This window comes from Nematolebias whitei, chromosome 19 (genome assembly GCF_014905685.2).
Source record: "Nematolebias whitei isolate Nwh7 chromosome 19, NemWhi1, whole genome shotgun sequence".
Lineage (NCBI taxonomy): Eukaryota > Metazoa > Chordata > Actinopteri > Cyprinodontiformes > Rivulidae > Nematolebias > Nematolebias whitei.
This window is the reverse complement of record NC_056516.1, coordinates 12,307,681-12,327,992: the sequence shown is the minus strand read 5'-3', so window position 1 is coordinate 12,327,992 and position 20,312 is coordinate 12,307,681. Positions and strand designations below refer to the sequence as shown.

Here is a 20,312-nt window from a genome sequence, read left to right as displayed (position 1 = left end):
ATATATATATATATATATATATATATATATATATATATATATATATGGTAAATGGACTGTACTTATATAGCGCCCTTCTATCTTATTTCAAGATAGTCAAAGCACTTTACACTACAATCTGTGCCTCATTTACCCATTCACACAGCACTCTACTAGATCTCTACAAAGCTAATTGAACAAATCATTCTAAAGAGACTAATCAGAGCTTTATCACATTCATACACTGATGGGACACACATCAGAGGCTATGAGGGGTTCAGTGATTTGCCCAGGGACACTTTGGCATATGACTGCTGGTGGATTCAAACCCCCAACTCTTGCATTGGAGAATGACTGCTATAACCATTCAGCCACAGCTGCCCTATAAATAAATACTAAAACTACTACATACTACTTGTACTACTATTCCTGTTTCACGGTTTTTTGCTTATCTTGGGGCTTCAGGGTACCGATCCCCTGCAGTAAATGAGGGACTACTGTACCAACAATTAAGGTCTAAAACAAGTCAGGTGTCAAGTTAACATGAGTAAAGTCATAGTATAAAAATTAAATGAGCAAAACATAACCTAAAGCCTAAAAAGATCATAAGACATCTAAAACAAATTCATAAGCAAGAGATTAACGGTTTGAAGTAATTGAAGAGATCTTAATGTAGGTCTTTTGAGATTTTTTGTTAAATAAATAAATGAAAGATTTTGAAATGTATCAGCGTTACACAAACCAAAATTCATAGAATCACTTTTGTGCTGAATGTTTAATTTTTTTTGAATTGTTAAAACATCAAGTATGTAGTCTGATTGCATAAAATGTAAAGGAGCAGCTATAAAACGAAGACGTGAAGTGTGCATGCACAACATATTTCTTTACATCTCTTGTGTTTTGTTTCTTGCTTTGGATGGTTCACCCTCAATGCTTAGACTCACCCTTCAACACATCTTTAACTTTACTGGTTCACCTCTCTCCTTCTCTTTTATACATTACACATCCACTGACTTTCATCCTTTATTCTTTTCAGTGCATTCCTGCACCACTCCAGACTCTCTTCCACCTGATCCCTACTCTCACTACAAATGTTGTCTGCAAATCTCTTAGTCCATGGGGTCTCCTCTCTGACCTAAGCTTGTCCCATTTGGACCGCGAACATAAAGGGGTTTAGAACTGCTCCTCGATGCAATCCCATCCCCACCTTGAACCCATATGTTACTCCAACTGCACATCTCACCACTGTTTTACTGTCTTTGTAGATGTTCTGCACTGCCCTTACATACTTCTCCACTACATTTGACAGTCCCATTCCCTAAGTCCTCTCTTGACATTCTATCATCTCCTGTATCTAAATTCACACAGTGTAACTATTTCTGACCCTCTCTATACTTCTTCAAAACTTTGCGACTAGTGATTTTAAAGATGCAAAATAATGGTTTATCTGTTGATATGTTAATCGTGGTGCTTTTGTGTTAGAGTGTAGAATCTAATAAAGTACAATTTTAATTTATTTTCATCAAATTTCTCTGGATACATGTTTGTGTCGTGTAAGTTTAGCAGGTTGCAGCAAAAACACTGACTTCTTCCCACTGCTGAAAACAACTCCACACGTAAAAATGTCATTATATTTCCATTTTCTTGTGAAACTTGACCTTTTTGTTCTTAATGTACAATCCTTATGTGATCAGAAAAAAAAAAAATCATTCAGCTTTTACATTTTTCATACATCATATATCTTCAACCTAAAGCCTAAACATACTTTGTATTATTAGTGCAGATGGTGGTGGTTCTTGTGTTTCAGTCAGTGCTGCCAGGTTTTCAGTCAGGTTGACCATATTGTTGTTTTAGCTGTGGAAATGTGGGAAATAGTTAATGAATGATAATGTGGAGTATTTATGAGCTCATGAAATTCAGATATCCTTTCCTGGCATTCATGAAAACACAAGCTGGCTGTAAAGTTTAAATCTAAAAAAATCCCACTGGAAAATAAATGAACTGAAATAAAGCTTGTCTAAATCTACACCCTGATATTTATTTTTCATTCTGTGTCTTTATTTTGAGCCACAAATCCAGGTTTACAGCTTGTAATCTGTCACTTGATTTTTCTTCTGCAAAACGTGTTTTTGTGGTGATTTAGGATTGTGTAGTAGTTGGCAGCTTCGCTCTAATGGCTTCACTCTGGATAAAGACCCCACGACATTGTCAGAACTGGGTAATTGCAGGGTCTACAAGTACCTATAAATAATGCACTGCACTCTTAATTACACAGGAGAAGAGTTTGATAGACTGTGAACAGTTTGAGCTTACTCTAAGCATTTGTAATGAGGTTGTGGTAGTTTTTTTTAATGATCGAAGCATGACAAGAGAGTGGTAGCCACAAGTCCAGGACATGGGACCTGCAAGCGTCATCATAGTTTGGTTGAGGAGAATTAGAAGCCGAATTGGCCTTGCTGCCTCCATGCACAAGCTTCAACCATGATCATGAAAAGGTCATGGAAAAAAACAAACTGGCACAAACATATCTGTGTGAGTCATAAATTAAGTTTTAAGCTTGTGTGTACCATGATTTTGTAGATTGTAGCAGCATTCTAAGGCAGTCAGAAACATTGTCAGGTTCTAGGATCCAGCCATGTTCTAACTAATGGGATGTACAGTAACTAGACAACGCAGCTTAAGCTGGAAGTTATTGTCGCTGTAGATAAGTGCCCCCCAGTGTCTGGCTGCAGTACACTTTTTAAGTCCAACCCTTCTATGTAAACACATACGTCATTTGACTGACTAAAAATAAAAATACTCCTAAAAAAATATATAATAATAAAAAATAAAAACCCTATAAAAAAAACTCCTCCCTGGGCTGAAACCTTTCCGTGGTGGAGGGGTTTGAGTGTCCCAATGGTCCTAGGAGCTATACTGTCAGGGGCTTCATGCCCCTAACAGGGTCACCCAAGGCCTACAGGTCCTAGGTGAGGGACCAGACAAAGTGCAGCCTAAAGACCCCTATGATGAGCACAATCAACGGAAACAGTGTTCCCTCGCCCGGACGTGGGTCACCGGGGCCCCACTCTGGAGTCGGGCCTGGAGGTGGGGCACGCTGGCGAGCACCTGATGGCCGGGCTTTTACCCATGGAGCCCGGCCGGGTACAGCCCGAAGAGGAGACGTGGGTCCCCCTTCCCATGGGCTTACTTTTATTGCATGTTTTAGTATTTCTTGTTTTTTTGTGTGGGTTGAAATTGTTCTTCTCATCCTGAACATTTCATTGCGTTGTTGACCTTCTGTTAACCTGCGTATGACAACTAAACAATAAACATTATTGATTGTGTCAAAAAAAACCCTGCTAAAGCTCATCATCATCATCATCATCATCATCATCAGCGAGTCAGCTAGGACAGTTTCACAATTCTGTAGTGTGACCTTTTTTTAATATACCAAAAATATAATGTAATAAAAACTTAAAATTCAAATGTGAAGAACTTATTAAATATGTTTTCATATAAATCAATAATGTGACAAACTTTCTATTACAAAATGACTGGAAAGAATTTATAATTATCTATTCTATATTCTATATAATTCTTAGTTATGTTACACTGAAGTACTTTTTCTATTTTTTGTTTAAATTTTTCATTATTCAAAAAAGTTGTAATATTTTCCAACTTATTATAAAGACCTTAATAATCCACTTGATGACAAAAGACTGTACTACAACTGGGCAAACCAAACATATTTAATAAAGACCTATAATACGATGAGTGAGCACTCCACCCTGACAATCAATCATCAACCCTTACACCGCTTTTTCTGAACCATTTTGGCCTTGGTGTCCTCAGACTGTTTCTGTGAGCAGCAGGTTGTCCACCTGGCCTAAAGCATTTGATTGTTGTACATGATGATTGATTGTTTTGGATGGGCGTGTTTTGCACGTGTTAAAAGCCTATCTTTGATATTCCAGCAGGAGGTTGGCTTGAAACACAGCAGTGAAGGCTACCCATGGGACAGATCTGGTTGTCAGGCCGTAGACTGAGGAAGTCCTCTGGATGGGGGATGAAACGTTTCTCACAAAGAAACTGGTCCAGATTACATCATTTAATCTTTTTTTTTATTAAAGTCCAATTAACATCTAAATCAGAATTCACAAAAAATGTAAGACATTTGTAAACCACCATACATAACAAAAACGTTTTCGCTACTTTTTCCTTTTGACTGTCCTTTTGATTGCCATTTTATTTTAATTTGTTAAAAACATGTATGCCTCTTTTATGATTGTTTATTGTTGTCATTGTTGTCCACTGTTGTCATCACTCTTTGTTAAAGAAATCAGGTCTCTTGTAAATGAGTCCCCAAGGCTCAATGGGATTAACCTGAATAAATAAAGGTTGAATGAATGAAAAAAACATAACAAAAACAATCTATTTTCATTTTGCAAAGATTTGTTTTAAAAGCAGCTTCCTTAGCCAATTGTTTCACATTTGTGATTATTCACTCTTGTAATCTGATTTTATTCCAGACACGTATTTCAATCCAAGCCAATAACTTGTGCATCAGAAATAAGAGGCAGCATTACTAATTTAAAGAACCAAAACATGCCAGACAGCTACGATACATTTGAGACTCAATTTATCTAGCCCTATTCATTGTTAACAGTATCAATTACAGCTCCACAGGTCACATATTGGGGCTACAAAATTGCTAGATTTCAAATGGAAACTTCTCAGGAAATATTAATACCACTGACTCATCCTCAATTTACTGCTTTGAGTATTTAACTTGTAGAGATTATTTGAAAGTTGGTGCAAAATATTCCATCTGGCAGCACACCAAAATATATTTATGTCTCTCTAGCTGTCTGTACAGTACATGTGATGCATGTGTGACATGAGTTATTTATGGATGGAGATTTGCACATGAAGAAATCTATTCTCTCTGGGTTTCTGGGATGAACAGAGCATGTATAGGACTGCAGACAGTGGAGAGAATCTACAATATTCTCAGTTACTGTGAAAAATAACTAAACAGCACTGGAATATTATTTAGTTTATGGACACATGGAGGGCCGGTCAAATCTTACCATCACAGAAAAGTTCATCTTCCATTTCCACCTCAGGATCAGCTTAGTGCAGGTGCTCTTTATTTATTTATTTTTTTTCAAATAAATTATTCTCCCTTAAAGAAATAAAGCACATAAAATTAATGTTTTTCACGTGTTCACAGGAACATTTGAAAATGTTCCAAAATCACCCAGTATTTATTTATTCATACAGGTAGTCTTATTGAGTCACAAGAACTCATTTTTAAGAGAGACCTGTTTTATTTGGAGCAGTTGGTGGGGGTTAAGGGCCTTGATCAAAAGCCCGGAGTGGGGCAAACGAGGGTGGAGGCAGGTGTGGGTGTTTCACCTTTCCCACCCACATTTTGATGTTGTCAGTCCAGGGAGTTGAACGTGCGACTTTCCGATCACAGGCCCATCTTCTCTAACCTCTGCTCCACACTACCATGTGTGTCAATAAACGTGAAGAACATGCATTTCACTTGTGTTGGGGAAAACACGACTCCTTCCCCTTCCATCCTGCCTGGGTTGTTGCTTGGCAGGAACACACACTTATGTCAGTATTAACAACATCTTTATTTCTTACAGACTTCAAAATGTTTGAACAAGAGAGAATTGTACAAAGTATATGTATATTCCTCACATTATTCCCCCCCCCCCCCCGTACATTATCGGCCTGTGTCAGGTCTCTTTCCACCCTTATAAACTGTTTCTCCACCCTGTGACACTTCCTGTTTTCAATTTCTATCCAATCAAACACCTTACAGACTCTCTGAAGTCCCTCCCATTTCCCATTTTTATCCAATCAATCAGACACACTTCATTAGCTGTCTTCTCTTTAAACAGATTACGTGAGACACTCCTATCTTTCCATTAGACAAATTTAAGCACCCACATATACAACGTATAATCTCACAATGACTGTGAGACTCTGATTATTTTCTTGGTATCTTAGTACATTATTTTTTACATTGCTCCTCTAAGAGCCAGGGTCATTCTGACATATTAAGCTGCTTTTTGACCATTATTAATTATTTTATAATCCCCACACACACTCAAATGATGTGAACTATACATTAACTTTATAGTTGATCTTTGTTAACTGAACAAGAACCTTTGAGTTTGATGTTTGGTTTCTCACGAAGGCCTTATTAGAAGTAAGGAACTATTTTCCTACTGACAGCAGAAAGTGTCATGGTTGATTTTAAAGTTAGCAGTCACTAAAAATATATTATTTATTGGCTTATGGCCTAGTTTACACATCTAACTGATATTTTAGTCATCTTTATAAAATTTATATTTCATAATTCATAATTAAATATATTCACCAACCCATATTATGTTATTTTCCACAATTTATCATCAAAGGTTATTTTATTCCTAACACTTGCTAGCATGTTTTTTACATGTTATGTTCACATAGGAAATTGATAAAGTTGTGTGGAAAGGCTATGATATAACTTTTGCCAGAATGATGTAGCTTAATTGTCCCAAGTCACAAAGTGAAAATAGGGCATTCTGTCCGTTTGTACCGTACCGTCCGTTTGTTCATTCATCCTTTTATCCATGAATGTTGTGAGCATGTTCTAAGTGTATGAAATATTCCTTATGAAAATTGAGTCGCTACATCAAAATCCAAGATGGCTGTCACCATATATGCATCAGTGTTTCCGGGGAGGTGTGTGTGTGTGTGTGTGTTACAAAGACACATTTTTCATTTAGCCTTTATTTATCCAGGTAGTCTCATTGAGCCACGAGAACTCATTGTCAAGAGAGACCTGTTTAGGGAGCACATGGTGGGGTTAAGGGCCTTGCTCATGGGCCCAGAGTGGGGCGAATGAGGGTGGGGGCAAGTGTGGGTGTTTCACCTACCCCACCCACAATTTTTGATGTTGTCGGGGCCGGGGCGTGAACCGGCGATCTTCGGATCACAAGCCCACCTCTCTAACCTCTGCGCCACCACTCTCTCACATCTGAGCTGTGCACTGTTTGTGACAACAGTTCTTGAGCAGGGAGGAGGGAGGCTCAGCATTTAGCTTTTTAGCTAGCGCGCCTGTATTGTGTGCTGCTATATTTGCACTTTGTCAGTGCTGGGGTGTGGGGAGAGTGCACGCAGTTCAGTTCGGTAGGCTTGGCGCTCAGTTCTGTTGATGGGACGGGGCGCCCCGCATGTATACTGGTAGCGGAAACGCTGTGTATATATGTCAACGTTGTTAGCTGGATGACTTGTAAGATAAGCAACATGATGCCTTTTATTTTGGTGTGTGGGTGCATCTAGTCATAAAAAATATCCCTATCAAAAAAATTGGGTTGCCACGTCGAAATCGAAAAGATTAGGATATCGTGAAAAAGTTCAGTATATTTTGGCAATCACTTCAGAAACTGATAATCATATATTGCATTGATGCATTACAATACAGTGGATTATTTCAAGACTTTTTTCAAGTAATTTTGATAGTTATGGCTTACAAGTATTGAAAACCCAAAACCCAGAGTCTCGTCCTGAACCAGAGACAATGTTAGAAACCATTTACCTGGGTTGAAAACTAAAAAATGCAGTGGACTAAGAGATGACATGGCACCACTTACTGTGGAAACTTCACACTGGATTTCAATCAATGGGGATTCTGGGCGTCTCCACTCTTCCTCTGGCCTCTGTGATCTCAATATCCAAATCTTCTTTTTCTTCTTTCGGCGTTTCCCTCTTTAGGGGTTACCACAGTGAGCCATCCTCCATCTCACTCTGTCCTCTGCATCCTCTGTCCTCACTCCATCTCTTATCTAAGCTGGTCTTACTGTCTTGTTAACTTTTCCTTTGTTCTTTGCTGCCACTCTTTTGTCTCATACAACTTCTGAGACTTTTCTCCATCCACTCCATCCTGCCTGGACTGTATTTTTCAAATCTTTACCACATTCCCCATTTTCCTGAACAGTCACAATGGCCCACAGGCGAGTCGTTGTTAGTTAACAAGCAAAGACTGACGTGGCAGAAAAAACATAAATGAAGAATAAATTTGATAAGACACAAATGCGCAGTTGGTAGAGCTGCCACCTCAGGTTGCCCTGGCTCAAATCTCAGTCCAGGGGTCTTTCTGGGTGGAGTTTGCATTTTCTCTCTGTGGGTTTTCTCCAGGTACTCCAGTTTCCTCCCACAGACCAAAAACATGCATGTTAGGCTGGTTGGTAACTCTAAATTGTCTCTAGGTGTGAGTGAGAGAGTGAAAGGTTGTTGGTCTCGTTGTCTCTATGTGTCCCTGTGATGGACTGGAGACCTGTCCAGGGTGTCCCCCACCTCTCAAACAGTTATGGCTGGATATGGGCACCAGTGTAAATATAATGGATGGATGATTTCAGTCTAACAAATAGAATAAATATTCTAGTCTACTGGGTAACATACTATCATTTATTAAGTTGTACCCGGGCCTGAGAGTGTAGATGTTATGCAGGCTTTAAAAAACTAAAACTTTTCATAGCTGAAATAAACATGTTTAGACAACAGATCTGAATTCCACATGTGCCACTTTCATCAGTGTGTCTTTGTGTGTTTCTTGTGTATCCAATCTCCACAGACAAGGTGGCTCATTTCTCCCGGCTCGGTGATGTGGAGGTGAACGCTGGGCAGAACGCCTCATTTCAGTGTGTCGCCACTGGCAAAGTTTCTGAGACGGAGCCCTTCATGCTGGAGGTGAGAATAAGAGTGGACATCTTTGGTGGGGCTTTGGGGTGGTGGGGGTTCTTTATTTTTGTTTTCTCTGCCTGGTCAGTCAGGTCCAGGTCTCAGAGCTTGATTTAGTGAATGGTACTGAAGACTGCAAGATATAACAAGGCAACAACACAACAAAATAATTTGTACAAGTCTTTTATATAATTATACTGTAGTGTTATACTAAAGACTCACATCAATCAAAGTTTTATACACAGTTGCTGGTCGACCTCTCATCACTGATCCTGGAGAAGTGATTCTATGGTTGAAGTTGTTGATGATCTCTGATGTTCCTTAACATGCTCCTGTACAGTGTCGGGCACAACTAAAGAAAAATGTAGCTTCACTAACTGCTAATATGCTAAATAGGTTGAGAAATATAGCAGTAGTGAATGCTAACTGCTATATTTTAACTTTTGTCCTACACGGCTGTCTCTGCACAGTAATACGGTAATGTGACAATGTTATAAGTGAACATAACTCAAAACGGTTCATAAATCACAAGTGTGTGTCCATGTTCCATTCAAAGGTGTGCTTTCACAAATGAATGTGATCCAGCCTAATCAAAAGAAGCGGAGCAGAACTATGCTGTGCTGAAGCGTAGTTATATGTTAAATGTGTCAGACATCTCCCTGATGTCATTTACTGTATTGAATTGAATCACTTTAGCAAAGCCTCTTTGTGGTTAAGTATTTTTTTATACTAACTACAAAGTTGCTGTGCGTCATCATCAATATGCTCTCGGTAATACATCTGTATGTTGTTGTTAAATCACATGAGCGGGCGATCACAACTAATGAAATTAATTCATCAGATGAGACAGAGCTCCCTGCACCACTAGAGAGAAAAATAAAAGACAGCATCACTGCAGCAGAAGTGCACAGACTTTCGACTTAAGTTTCCGCTAATTTAGTTCTTATAATTAAACGTTGTTAAAATTAAAAGATGAATATATGTATTCCCCAGATTAAAGCAAAGATGTGTGAAATGTGTGAGAGAGTCACTTCCCAGAAAGACAGTGTGCACTGCAAAGGATGCTGGGTAACCTTGAAATAATTATGTATGCAATGTTTCTCACTGTTTGCAATGTGTCTGAGTGTGGAAATGGGTTGTTCTTGTTAATTTCCTATTCAGATTTTCATCCTTCCATCATCCATCCATCCATCCATCCGTCCATCCATCCATCCATCCATCCATCCATCCATCCATCCATGATCTTCTGTTTGTTCCGAAGTAGGGTCGTGGGGGCAGCAGCTTGAGCAGGGACCTTCAGTCATCTCTTTACATAGGCACCTCTTCCAGCTCTTCTGGGAGGACTCCAAGGTGTTCCCAGGACAACTGAGAGATGTAGTCTCTCTAGTGTGTCCTGCCCAGGGGTCTCCTCCCAGTCGGACATGCCCGAAGCACCTCCATAGGGAGGTGATCAGGGAGCATCCTTGCCAGATGCTTGAACCACCTCAACTGGCTCCTCTCGATGTGGAGGAGCATTGGTTCTACTCAGAGTCTCTCCTGATAAATGAACTTCTCACCCTGTCTCCAAGGGAGAGTCCAGCTACCCTGCGGAAGAAACTCATTTCAAATGCCTGTATCCTTGATCTCATTCTTTTGGTCACTACACAGAGTTTGTGACCATAGGTGAGGGTAGAAACATAGACCGACCGGTAAACAGAGAGCTTTGCCTTATAGCTCAGCTCTCTCTTCATCACAATGGACCGGCACAGAGTCTGCAAGACTGCAGGTGCTGCACCAATCTGTCTGTCAATCTCACACTCCATTCATCCCTCACTCGTGAACAAAACTCCAAGATACTTGAACTCCTCCATTTGAGGCAGAACCTCACCCTCGACTTGAAGAGAGCAATCCATCCTTTTCCAATTGAGGACCATGGCCTCAGATTTGGAGGTGCTGATTCTCATCCCAGCCGCTTCACACTCGACTACGAACCGCTCCAGTGAGAGCTGAAAATCACGGCACGATGACACCAACAGGACCGCATCATCTGCAAAGAGCAGAGGTGGAATCCTGAGGCCACTGAACCGGAATCCCTCCGCCCCCTGGCTGCATCGATATACATATATGTATATACTTTGTAGTTTAAATTTCACCTTAAAACTGAAGGTTTTAGATTTTATTTTAATTTTTGTTAAAATGTCCATCTTATGACAATGACAGATTTATGACAGCAATAAAAGCATAAAACAACCAAAAGGATGAATATTTTTATAGCACTGTGCGTGTATATATGTGCATGTGTACATACAGACGAAGAACGTGTGATACAGTGCAAATCTGAAAAAAGTGATTAACCATAATCAAATACAGTCCAAAAAAGAAATATATTGTATAAATATCGGCTGGTATTCTACAATAGAAGTGTGTGACTGAGAGCTGTTTGTGTAGCTGCAAGAGAAAATAGATGTTGTTGTTTCATCCATGAAAATATGTCCAGTTTTAATGTTAAATTAGTGTGCAAAAGTGTTAAATAGCGTGATTAGCCGGTAAGGTTGTGTTTCAGTACCTGCATAGTTGCAGGTTATGAAGTTAGTAATTTTTGCTTTTCTAGTTTTCTGATTGTCATGGCTTTTAGTTTAATAACTCGCCTCAAATTATTCCTTCTTTGCAGCAATTGACGAGTTGCAATTCCCCTCATCTGCATATGAGCTAATATTAGGTTTCAGAAATGCTTCTCTGACTCAGCACTCATCCTGCCTTGAAGCCTGAACATCTGAGGGCTTTTGAAATGACTGCAGCAGAGAGAAGGTGCTTTGCAAATGAGATCTCAGGAATCATGGAGATTCGTCTCTTGTGTTCCTGGCCAATATTTATTTCAAAGCCAGCTTTGTGTTTAAGCCTTTGAAGATCATCAACATGAGAAAGAGTCATTACCACCCTAGGCCAAGTGGCAATAATGATTTTTTATCTGCATCTTGGTGTGCATGTGCGTGTTTTTCTTTACAGAAAACCAAATTTCTCATGAACTCATGAACAGACTTTATTAAAACATTCATAAAATAATCATTGGTCGTAGATTGGATCTGATCAGCTTGTGGTCAGAGTATGTACTGAGTATGTGGTACTCACCACACCAAATTTCAGTGGTGGAGAAAGTACTTAAATACTGTACATAAGTAAAAGTACGAATAAACAGACAAAAATGTACTCTAGTAAAAGTAGAAGTACCACATTAACATTTTAACTTGAGTAAAAGCAAGTACTTGCTTTTAAAAATACTTAAAGTATTAAAAGTAAAAGTACTTGCTGAATGTATTACCTAATGCAATGGTCTACAATATCATTAAGTGTGCCTACCTATGCATGTTTTCTGTAATACAATAATAGCGTTGTGCCATTTTAATGAACAATGCTGCAGATAATTCATGTTTTTATTGTGTTTACTCTGTGACACAGTTCACACTTGGACTTGTGATTCATGGATGACATGCAGAGTTAAATGCCATTAATCAAAATAAGAAAGAGGAATGATTTTACCTTTGAAAGTTTTTATTTAACACAAAGTAAACCAATGTGTCATTTTACCTGCAGTAAACATATTTCACTAAAAGTTTTCTGCCTGAAAAAAGGAGCATTAGAACTAACAAAGGAACAGACTCTGATCATTTCAACTTCAGTTTGTCATCAACTCTAGTTAAAAAACTGTCTATTCAACCTTGTAATGGGTCAATAGTGAACAATATTTTAACTTCCTGACATCATTTTCAAAACTTGGACCCGAGTGTCGAGCTATTTGGAGACATCTCTTGTCTCATAACATCCCATGAACCGACACATTTTAATATTGCAGCAAGAATTTCTTGTTCAAGTTCAGTAGAAGTTGGTTTTCAAAGTTTTTTTAGTCCAGTCTGACTCTTTTGGGAGAGACAATCTGTCCTGCTGTACTGAATAGTCTTTCAATGGTCTTTCAATAATCTTTCAATACTCGTTCAATAGTCTTTCAATAGTCTTTCAATAATCTTTCAACAATCTTTCAATAGTCTTTCAATAGTCTTTCAATAGTCTTTCAATAGTCTTTCAATGGTCTTTCAATGGTCTTTCAATAGTCTTTCAATAATCTTTCAATAGTCGTTCAATAGTCGTTCAATAGTCTTTCAATAGTCTTTCAATAATCTTTCAATAGTCTTTCAATAATTTTTCAATAATCTTTCAATAATCTTTCAATAGTCTTTCAATAGTCTTTCAAAAAGGTCATGGGTGGTGTGTATCATCTGGCTGACTCTTCATGATGGATTCCATTTTGGGTGTGTTAGCGGTGCTGTGGCTGCGCCCAGCTCAGTGACGTATATACTACAATATACATCATTGGACCAGCTCTTCTTGAAGGTGGGTCAAACGTTGCCTGTCCACTTTGCAGTGATTCAATGGGCCATCTCTCCTCTCGCCAATGGTTACTTTCAAACTAAAGAACAAATTTTTGTTAAAAATGCAACGTGAATGTAACATGTAACGCAACGTATTAAATGGACTGTAAATTGACTGTACTTATATAGCGCCGTTCTATCTTATCAAGATACTCAAAGCTCTTTACACTACAATCTGTGCCTCATTTATCCATTCATACAGCACTCTACTAGATCTCTACAAAGCTAATGGGACAAATCATTCTAAAGAGACTGATCAGAGCTTTTTAGATCACATTCATACACCGATGGGACACACATCAGAGGCAATGAAGGGTTCAGTGTCTTGCCCACCGACACTTCGGCATGTGACTGTTGGTGGATTTGAACGCCCAACTTTTGCATTGGAGGACGACTGCTCTAACCACTCAGCCACAGCCGCGCATTATAGAAATGCAGTGTAGTAGAAAGTACAGATACTTAATGTAAAATGTAGTGGAGTAAAAGTAGAAAGTACTCAGGTTTAACTCAACTTAAGTAAAGTACATATACATGACAAATGTACTTAAGTACAGTAACATAATACTTGTACTTTGTTACATCCCACCACTGTCAAATTTAGGCCCAGTATCTGTAAATTAGCTGAGGTATCGGTAGCTTTGTGTTTGAACATGCTGCTTAGATGTTCCTTGAATGGCATTGACTCAAAAAGATAATCAGTTGTGGACGAATGGAATCAGTTATTCATATTCATGAGATATGTTTCTCTTGACGCTCACACATGCACACACAGACAAAAACAAACTGCACATGGATTAAAAAGTGTCGTTTATAAACGGTGTAAAAAATAAAACTTTTAAAAGTAGGACAAACATTTTCAAAGTAGATTTCAGGTACCAAAAAAAGATGCACCTAATCTTTAGCCTTAGGCTGCAGCATCCAGCTGTTCAGTGACTGTATAATTATATTTTTCTAACAGCAGTGTAGTTGTCCTCCTAAACTAATTCAAACGTTGGATGTCAGACCTGCTTACATCTAAAAAACAGAAGCAGGTGACAGCTTCTGAAATATTCTGCTGCTTCTGTGAGAGAGTTGTTATTGAATCTTTTACCTGGAAGTGCTCGGTCTGAGCGCTGGCCTCAGATTTCCTCTGTTGATTGAGTCAGTTGCCAATCAGTTGAGGAGACGTCAGCTCCGGTCCTGGTGAATGAAAACAACAAGCTGCGAGGCGTCCACAGCAAAAAGTCTTGTTATCACTGACATTTATTACATATTCATTATCCTGCCCTCCCCATGTAGCAAATTAGAGCTTTCTTTTGTTCCTCCTGTCTCATTTTGTCAGCTCACTGCCCTCTTTTATTCACTTTGATAGACTTGAAGTAAACAAGTGGATTTCCCTCTGTGTGCTCTTTGTCTGACTGTCAGCGGAGAAACGGCGTGGTGCTCAACACTTCCCTGCTCTCGCGGCTGAGCCACAAGCGGCTGATGGCAACTTTTCAGGTGGAGGCCCATCGTGGAAAGCAGGATCTCTACCGCTGCATCACCTTATCTCCCCGAGGAGCTGCTGTCTCCAACTTTGGAGAGCTCATTGTGAGAGGTAAGGCATGTCATCTGGCTGTAAACGCAGGATTTTATTTTGAATCCATAGGTTTAGCTTTAGAAGAGACTGAAAGAGATACCACGCTCTCAGTTTAGTCTTTCATTATGTTTTACTAATTTTCTGAATGTACTGACAGTTATATTTTCTGACAAATTGAAAAAAAAGCACTATATGTGATAGAATTTATATATAACACAAAACATCATATTACTGTATATACAAGTATATATATGCCATACATATTTAACCAGCCACTGGTCAAAGACGCACAGCCTTCATAAGAAACAGGGCAATTTTTTTTCTTCCATATGTGAAGCTGATGTCAATATATGTCTAGTTAGACCATTTTCATGAATAATTTATAAAATAGCTGCAGAGGCTTGAGCCCACTTCTCTGCTCCTAATCTCTATGCACTTAACCCTTGTATAGATATACTGGTGTATACATGTTCATCAATGAGAATATACAAAACACTAATCAGAATAGGTTAAATGTGAACGTTAATGCTCTTTCACTTCAGTTTATTTCAATTCAGTTTATTTTTATAGCACCAAGTCACAACAGAAGTCATCACAGGGCACTGAACAGAAACATTCATATATAAAAATAATTAACATTATTTGACTGAGGAGCAGACTGCTTTGAGTTTAACTCCATCGCAGACTCTCATCTTGAGCAAGCATGAAGGCGACAGTGGAAAGGAAAAACTCCATCATGAGGAAGAAACCTTTAGCAGAGCCAGACTCAGGACAAGCGGTCATCTGCTTCGACCGGCTGGGTTTGAGAGGAACAGATACACAATGGCAGGTCAAGAATCACATGTTAAAATAGAAATAATATAAAAAAGAAAACTATTCAATTTTAACAATTAATTTAAGGAAATTAGGTCAATTTGTCCTCCAGTAGTTGAAGACTATAGCAGCAATAGCAAGCCAACTCTAACTATAGGATTTATCAACAAGGAAAGTCTTAATCCCAGTCTTAAAACTGGACAATGTGTCAGCCTCATGGACAGAAACTGGAAGTTGGTTCCACAAGAGAGGAGCCTGATAACTGAAAAATCTGCCTCCCATTCTGCTTTTGGAAACTAGGAACCACAAGTAAACCTGCAGTCTGAGATCAAAGTGCTCTGTTTGGAAAATATGGGTGAATAAGATCTGTAATATAAGATGGAGCTAGGTTGTTGAGAGCTTTGTAGGTTATAAATAAGATTTTGAATTATATTCTGGATTTGACAGGGAGCCAATGGACAGAAGCTAAAACTGGAGAAATATGATCTCTCCTATTAACTCCAGTTAAGACTCTGGCAGCAGCATTTTGGATCAACTGAAGACGTTTTAAAGAAGTATTTGGACACCCAGATAATAAACCATTGCAATAGTCCAGTCTAGATGTGACAAATGCATGAACCGGTTTTTCTGCATCATTTTTAGATCAGATGTTTCTAATTTTAGTGATATTACGCAGGTGGAAGAAGACAGTTCTAGTAACGATTTTAATGTGGGGGCAGATGCAAGATCTTACTGGCAATCCATGGGAGTTTTTTATTCCAAATAAACGCTGATAGCTGGCTGTTCAGATTGGTGAAGAATGATTTAGTAAGGACAATTGGCAGGTCATGAAACAAATGCAGAAATGTATGTAAAATATAATTTTTACAATAATTATTCTTCCCCACAGAATGCGAGGTAGGAATTGCCATCTAGCACTGTCCTGCTTAAGGTTCTCTATGAGAGGTAGATAATTAGTTTTGTAGAGATTCTTATGACCTCGAGTTACCCAAATGTCAAGGTATTTAATTTTTTTTAAAACATAATTTTAAAAGGTACAGTCTAAGATTTTCTTTTCTATGGAGTAAACATTTTTATTAATCATGTTAAAAGTTACAAATGTTGTCTTCCAAATATATTAGTGTGTGTGAATGACAGGCATTAACTTTAAACACTTTGTAGAATGGTGCTTTATGAAGTTCAGCCCATTTCCTTTATTAGTTGACCAGCAGATTTGCCTCATCCAATATGGTGGTCACTCTGACGTACCGCTGCAACAGGCCACCCCGCTCAACGAGGCGTCTATTTATATATGTCTATGTTGTGGACTATGAAAAGTGAGTGCGAAAACAAATTTCCTGACACCGTGTGACCGCAAGTTAACTGTTCGGCTTTGGATGGAGTGTGTCGGGCCCTTCAGTTTGTTAGCATCTCCTTAGACTGAATACGTTTTTTGGATAAAAGACGAAACATTTCAACAAAAAAAAAATCTATCTAATGAACTCAACCTTGTTAGATTCACCTGGAAAATTTAGCGTGCACCAGGATGCTAATCTATAAAAATGATGCAACTTCTGCATAAAATATAAATTGTTAAAGCATATCCCCTTTTTACTGTTAACAAAATATCTCATGAACCACCTACTTTACTAAAACTTTTGGAAGGTTTTCATTGGATGTGCATCTACAACTTACTAATTTCTGGAGTTAGCGTAATTAAAGATGGTTGCCACTACTACAGATGATAAGCAATGCTAATTGTTGGTAGCAGATGAGTCATTCACTATTTTTGTTAAAGAAAATGTCCACAGTATCCACTTTAAGAACTATTTATGTACCTTATACAGTATTTTTCCTTGCTCCATACATGTGAGCTGGGGGAACTCGGTGGTCTGTGGTTGCGTCTCTTCGAGAGAGAGCTTTTAAAAAATGCAGAGATGTTCAATTGAAACACACCATCTTTTCCTTTATGTCCCAATAAATCATGTCATAAAATGCTCTGTGGGCAGGTGCTGTCACCCTGCTGTAGATCAATCAGCAACATTTCAGTTCCTCACCTGCAGCATCATGGATTGAATACATTTTTCATGTGCCCCTTTGGAGCCTGGGGTTTTACATTCACAGAGGACAAAATGCACTGGGTAATAGTCATACAAATCAGGCTTTATTCAGTGCCATTGGAGTGAAAATGAGAAGTTTTTAACGATCAACTGTTTCTACCACTCTGTTGCTTTTATGGTCCTGATGTGATTTAAACATTTTTAAAGAATGAATACAATGAGACACAATGATAACTGTTACTGAAGCTGTAAAATAAATTTACATTACTTGAATGAATGCATATCACCCACCAACTTTTATGCCATAATTTTACACCAAAACCATTTTTTTGATGAAAAGAGACAGAGCTGCAGATGAATTGGGTCAAGCTTTGTAAACGACCTTGTATCTCATGCGATATTGGGTGATTTTGATAGATGTTAGCCATCAACAAATATTATGAAGGATACATCTTAGCTGCCTTGTTGACCTGGAATCAACTTCAGTCTAGTCTAAAAATGAAGGAGCTAGTTTTAATCAATGTAATTCAGGGTATTTTAAATGTTTTTGAGAAACAGATATCAGGCTGTAAGTGTTTTAAATTATATGTATATTTGTATTTTAGCCATATACAGATGCACCCTATTTTAAAATATTCTTATAACTATTTATTTTATTTAAATTTTGCATGATATTGTTATTAAGGTTTTTTTTTTATTACATGTTTCGTCTGATGTGAATAGATATGCTTTGGTCTCTCCAGTTTTAAGGTAGATATGTTATGGTTTATTTTATTACAATATCATTAAGGTTTGTTCTGTGAAACATTGTGTTTTGTTGCCAGTTTTGGCCATCATACTCTTGTATATGAGAATTTTAATATGAAATAGTTTATTTTGGTAAAATAAAGGATTGAAAATATTAATAATACATAAGCTACTATCACACCAGAACAAATTTATCAGTTAAACTACTTTGGATTGCTCAATCCTCATCGTCATCTTCTTCTAGCTTTTCCTTCTTCAGGGGTTGCCACAGCGAGTCATCTTCCTCCATCCCACTCTTTCCTCTGCGTCCTCTGTCCTCACTCCGACTACCTCCATGTCCTCTCTAACTGTATCCATATATCTCCTCTTTGTCTTTTTCCTGGCAGCTGCATTTCTAACATCCTTCTACAAATATGCTGACTGTCCCTTCTCTGGACATGTCCAAACCACTGTCCCTTCTCTGGACATGTCCAAACCATCTCAGTCTGGTCTCTCTAACTTTATCTCCCAGTTGTTCAACCTGTGCTGTACCTCTGATGATCTCATTCCTAATCGTATCCATCCTTGTCACTCCTAAGGAGAACCTCAACATCTTAATTTCTGCCACTTCCAGTTCTGTCTCCTGTCTTTTTGTCCATGTCTCTGTCTCCAGACCATACAACATACAGTAGCTGGTCTCACCACTGTATTGTAAACTTTTACTTTGACCTTTGCTGACACCCTTTTGTCACAAATAACTCCTGAAACTTTTATCCATCAACTCCATCCTGCATGAACTCTCTTTTTCACTTCTTTACCACACTCCCCATTTTCCTGGACAGAGGACTCCCAAGTCCTTGAAGTCCTGCACCTTTGTGACCTCTGCTCCTTGTAGCCTCACTGTTCCACCTCCTCCCTCTCATTCACACACATGTACTATGTCTTACTATGGCTGATTTTCATTCATCTTCCTTCAAGTGCATACTTCCACCTCTCCAAATTCTCTTCCACCCTGTCTTTGCCGCAGATCACGTCATCTGCAAACATCACAGTCCACAGACATTCCTGCCTGGCTTCATCTGTTAATCTGTCCATCACATGAGCAAACAAGAAGATAAGAGATAAGATAAAATAGAACTTCATTGATCCCACAGGAAATTGTTGTGCCAGAGTTTCAGTACAAAGGAACATACACAAGAATCACACAAGATAAAAAAAAACAACAAATAAAACCAGAGAATGTAAAAATGCCAACTATTAAGTTCAAAAACAGGTACAGACAGAAACATTAAAGTGTTTATTGTAGTATAGGATTAATGTTATTGTCCTATGTGTAGCAAGGGGGAGGAGTTGAAAAGTTTGATAGCCACAAGGAGGAAGGACTTCCTGTGGCATTCTGTGGAACACCTCGGTGGTCGCAGTCTACGACTGAAGGTGCTGCGGTAAGAGTCCAACGTGTCATGCAGGGGGTGTGATGTGTTGTTCAGGATCTTTAGAAGTTTTCTCAGCATCCTCTTCTCGGACACCTCTGTCAGAGACTGCAGGTCCACTCCCAGAACTGAACCTGCTCTCTGGATGAGTTTATCGAGTCTGTTGGCGTCAGCTTTCTTCACCCTGCTACCCCAGCACACCACAGCAAAGAAGATTCTGGAGACCACTGAGTGGTAAAACATCTGCAGCATGGTCCAGCAAATGTTAAAGGACCTGGGTCTTCTTCCTGTAGTCCACCTAAAGCTCTTTAGTTTTTTTCCAACAAGGGGCTCAGAGCCTATTCTTGATGCCATCCCAGCTTCATCTTGAACCTATCTGTCACTCCTACACCACATCTTACCACATATATATTGTCCTCATACATAGCCTGTACCAATCTAACATACTTCTCTGCCACTCCCGATCTCCTCATGCAATACCACACCTCCTCCTTTGGCACCCTGTCATACAGTAAGCTTTTTCTAAACCCACAAAGACACAATGGAGTTCTTTCTGACCTTCTCTGTGTCAGGATTTTTTCAGGCAGGAGTGAACCCAATGATGCAGACAAGACTCGGGACCATAAGAGGTACATAC

The 20,312-nt window shown here is 38.8% G+C and overlaps 1 protein-coding gene across 1 annotated transcript in view; it reads left to right on the top strand.

The window, feature by feature from the left end:
• Positions 1-20,312, top strand: part of ptprua (protein tyrosine phosphatase receptor type Ua) — a 502,564-nt gene that overhangs the window by 265,860 nt on the left and 216,392 nt on the right. The window contains exons 6-7 of the mRNA XM_037693627.1: positions 8,600-8,715; positions 14,514-14,685. Of these exons, the coding sequence (XP_037549555.1) occupies positions 8,600-8,715; positions 14,514-14,685 (288 nt within the window). The remainder of the gene's footprint in view (positions 1-8,599; positions 8,716-14,513; positions 14,686-20,312) is intronic.